Here is a 4,691-nt window from a genome sequence, read left to right as displayed (position 1 = left end):
ATTTATTCTTGTATATAGCCAGCCACTTTTGCCATTGGATTATGTGATAATTCTCATTGGTCTTATTATTTGGTAAAAGATGCCAGAGCGAGCTTAAAATAGAGAACGCTTGTCCGAAGATAAAGAACTTTAAGATATATTTGGTACGTTGAACTAGATACAACTATACGATAATATAAAAAGTAAGAAGTTTAATTACACGTATGTTGTCATGTATATTTTGTTCAATTCAATTATCAAATTTGTTATTCAGTTGAGTTCGAATTAGAAACTTCGGAATCCAAAATGTTCGTGTTGGAATCAATTCTTAACGTCAATTAATTAGATGACAAAAAGATTTTGCAATTACTTATTTAAATTATTATAATTCCTTGTATAGTAATCACAAAGCATGAGATATATAATATATTGAAAGTGCACAAGTTGATATAACTTACGTAAGATATTTACATAACTTAGGACTTAAAACTGAAAAAAATAATAAACTCCTACCTAATTTCATTTTAATTTGATTTCAATCAATTAACTCTGTTTAATTTCGTGACTTAAATTGACGATAATCAATAACATGATTGTAAATAAATAATCACCGTTATTTATTTAACTGAAGTTATATATTTATTCCCGTCATGAAGTCAAGATTAATGACCATCATTATTTATTACCCTGTCATCCATTTCCATCCATGAATATCCATGAATTTGAGCAAAATTACTAATTGAAATCTATCCCAAATCTGATTAATCGACGTATTCAGAGTACATCTCGTGACATCTATGTGCAGGTATTTCACATAATCGGAATCCCTTACTTTTTAAGAAAGTTGTAATGTACAAGACAGTTCTTGAATGTTTTTAATTAGTTTGCGTTAAAGGCAACAAAATTTCAGCAATGGTTTTTCATGCTTGCAGCTTCCGCACTTAATTTTATTTATTCATTTTCCCTTTCCTGTCACTTTGCCTTGCCCTGGGTAGTTGAAGTTTATGCTCGTTTCATCTCACTCAAAGAATTTGTTTTTCGTTAATGCTCTGTAAGTTGCGCGTTGTGTGCTTGAGGAAATGCTCAACAGAGTTAACAGGCCAAATTTTGTTAATCCCTGCTTATAAGTCAATAATATGTTTCTTTGTTAATCTGGAATTTCATGCATACAAGCCAAGTTGACATGCACTTTAGTTTTTGGAACTTGTTGCATTTAATAATAAGCTATATTCTTATTTTCCTTTATATGAAGACTATTACTCAACTACATCCTTGATGTGTGTTTAATGAAACAGAATATTACTATATGGGAGTTTGGGAGTTCATGATTTGAATCAAAGACATCATGCTTCTTAGAAACAGAAGTATAAAATTCGATCGGTTTTTGCGTGTGGATCAGAAGCTTAACATTCTCTGGCTTCATTCTTCCTCAGAGACTGAAATTGAAAGAATTACAAGAATAATTAACGACCATCCATTTCCTGATAAGCCATTGCATCCTACTCTTCGCTCTCTGATTCCACCGACTGCATTGTCGACCCATTTCGTGCAAAATGTTCTTGGAAGATTGTTTGCTGCGCACTCAAACGGCCTCAAAGCGTATGAGTTCTTTCAATATTCCCTTCTCAGTAACCAGTACGTTCCAAGTTCAGATGCTTTTGAGAAGACTCTCCACATACTGACACGAATGCGATACTTTGACAAAGCCTGGGAATTAATGGAAAGAATCAAGCAGACTCACCATTCCTTGCTCACTCCAAAGTCAATGAGCATCATGTTATCGAGAATTGCTAAATTCCAATCCTATGAAGACACTCTGGAAGCATTTGGAAAGATGGAGAAAGAGATATTTTCAGGGAGCAAATTTGGCACGGATGAGTTCAATGTACTGCTTCGAGCATTTTGCACACAGCGGCAGATGAAAGAAGCGAGATCTGTCTTCAACAAGCTGCATTCTCGATTTTCTCCCAACACCAAGACTATGAATATTTTGCTTTTGGGGTTCAAGGAATCAGGTGATGTTACTGCAATAGAGCTGTTTTATCATGAGATGGTTCGAAGAGGTTTTAAGCCTAACAATGTCACTTATAATATTAGAATTGATGCTTACTGCAAGAAAAGATGTTTTGGTGATGCTATGAGACTTTTTGAAGAAATGGAACGTGTAAACTGCTTCCCTACAGTAGAAACAATTACCACTCTGATTCATGGAGCAGGGATGGCTCGAAATATTTCCAAAGCTAAACAATTGTTCAATGAAATTTCAACGAGAGGTTTGAAGCCAGATACTGGGGCTTATAATGCCCTTTTGAGTTCTATTGTCAGATCCAGGGATATGAGTTCAGCAGCAGCCTTATTTGAAAAGATGGAAAAGAATAATATTGAGCATGATAATGTCACTTACCATACTATGTTTTTGGGATTAATTAGATCAAAGGGGATTGATGGTGTCTCTGAACTCTATCAAAGGATGATTGAGAAGAATTTTTTGCCCATGACACGGACGGTTGTGATGCTAATGAAGTTCTTCTGTGAGAGCCGAAGAGTCGATTTGGGTTTGGATTTGTGGAGGTACTTGATGAAGAAAGGGCACTGTCCACACAGTCATGCCCTGGACCTCCTGGTCACGGGTTTATGTTCCCGTGGGAGAGTTCAAGAAGCATTTGAGTGCTCTAAGCAAATGCTAGAGAGAGGCCGTCATATGAGTGAGCTAGCGTTTCAGATGTTAGAGAGGTTTCTAGTTCAGATGGGAGAGTTGGACCAATTGCGGGAGCTAGAGCACATGACAAAGAAGTTAAAAATATTGTTGCCTCCTTCCAAAGAGTGCACTATCACTATGTAGGTTTCTTACCATTTGCAATACGGCTAGGCCTCCGGTTCTTGCTTCTTTCTTTTCTTCCTAGGCGACTTCCTGCAAGGCAATAGCGTTCGATTAAGGCTTCAATCACAGGTAAGATGCAACTGTAATTTGTTGTATTAATTCATGAACAGATAAATCCCTCCAGGGCTTCTCTAGTCGACCTTTCTGATTACATTGAAATGAACATATTGCATCCGGGATTCTTTTAAGTTAGTTCAATGTTATTTCCATCTTTTTTTATCACTGCCTTCTTCTCTTCTTCCTCTTCATAAACTGGCATGTGCATCTATTACATTTAGTGGTTCTCTAAAGCTACTATTCGAAATAGGAAAAAGAAGGCTAAGATTAACAGGACTTGTCTTTTGTAATAAAAAATGTGATTGCTTTAGATCTTCAAGTAAATGAAGTAATGAATCAAATGGCACGACCAAGAAGAATGCGTGTGGCCTACCCTTATAGAGAAAAGTTTAATTTGTTACAGATTTGATCTCCTGCCTTCAATGGGCAAGATAAAAACTTTTCACCGCTAACATGGTAAGAGAACCTTCCTTATGGTTCTCTTGCCATATCAGCATTGGGAAGTTTTTATCCTGTTATTATTTGTTGGTCCACAGTTCCTGTGGCTCGAGAACCTTTTCTGCATTATTAGGCAGATAAAACACGTATAGAATTATGAGTTGCATAACTTTTGTATACTCCTGGAACGATGTAAAATACATTATTTGTAGGCAAGAAAGAATCAAGTTCACGTAGAATGCTCTTCCTACAACGGAAAGAGAGGCGAGAGAAAATATTGGACAAGGCGGTGGTGGGGAGGTTCAGCTGAATTTATGCTTGAATGAAACTTCCAAACACTAAAATGTCCTAAAAGAGCAACAGTTAAGTTCAAATATTTATTTTCATAATATAGGCGTTAGAATCAATATTTATCACTATTTGTACATAATAAATGACAACTATATTGTCGATGGTGATCGACTAACATCTTGATTGCCAGTGATGTCGTCAATCATGATGATGCTTCGATCACTGGCGGAAGCTTTCAATAGCATTGAAAAAGTTATTTTTTCTATATAATTTTTTAATTTAATTCTATTTCATCGAAAACATAACGGAATAATCTTATTGAATATATGGAGTTGTATAAGTTAAGATTCATTCAATGAGCATCCATTGGGGTCAATATCCTTGCGGAACATACAATATGTTACATATGTATTAATCATTACGCTTCCGCCGGGTTATTCTATTTCACCTTTAGAAAGAAAATAACTTAAATCAAAATATGAAGGGCTTAAATGAGACCTATCATCTCTCAGCTCATATTCAGCTATAAGATATCAAATGTCACGTTCAAATATTTTTTTTCCTTCATAATATTATCAATATAAACGATAGGTTGGTGATTCGAACAAAAATTTTTAAAGTTATCATCGGTGATCATTGATCCACCATTTTTAGCGGTTATTGATAACATTATAGTAATGTCATTGGCTATTAGTGGTGTGTTTTTGTTGGGTTTGTGACCTAAAAAAGGGTGGATTTTTTCTGAAAATAAATTATTTCTTTATTTTGGAAAATTTGTTTCCTTATATTTCACGTGATTTTTATGGAAATATATTATTTTCTTATTCCACATTATTTCAATCTTTATACTATATTATGTACCTATAAATAGTGATATTCTCTTTCAGTTTTGTTCAAATAAGAATTGCTGAATTCTTGTATTTTTCTCCATATTGTCGATTAATAAAGTATCATGCTTCTGCGATGAACTCTCTTTGTTAATTTCTTTACTTTTAAATCTTGTTTCTCTTCGCGATCTTATTACTTCATATTGCGTCATTAATTT

General features: G+C 34.6%; 1 protein-coding gene across 1 annotated transcript; it reads left to right on the top strand.

The window, feature by feature from the left end:
- Nucleotides 1–552: 552 nt before the first annotated feature.
- LOC111408741 (pentatricopeptide repeat-containing protein At3g61360) lies at nt 553–3,082 on the top strand. Its single transcript, XM_023038503.1, has 2 exons — nt 553–784; nt 1,275–3,082. Exon 2 carries the CDS (start codon nt 1,325–1,327, stop codon nt 2,819–2,821), a length of 1,497 nt encoding a protein of 498 aa, XP_022894271.1. The 5' UTR covers nt 553–784; nt 1,275–1,324; the 3' UTR covers nt 2,822–3,082.
- The last annotated feature ends 1,609 nt before the right edge of the window (nt 3,083–4,691 follow it).

This window comes from Olea europaea, chromosome 14 (assembly GCF_002742605.1).
Source record: "Olea europaea var. sylvestris chromosome 14, O_europaea_v1, whole genome shotgun sequence".
Classification (NCBI taxonomy): domain Eukaryota; kingdom Viridiplantae; phylum Streptophyta; class Magnoliopsida; order Lamiales; family Oleaceae; genus Olea; species Olea europaea.
This window is presented reverse-complemented; position numbering and strand designations above follow the sequence as displayed.

Excerpts from the sequence above, each read along its gene's own strand:
- LOC111408741 (XM_023038503.1), top strand. The coding sequence starts at position 1,325 with ATGCTTCTTAGAAACAGAAGTATAAAATTCGATCGGTTTTTGCGTGTG.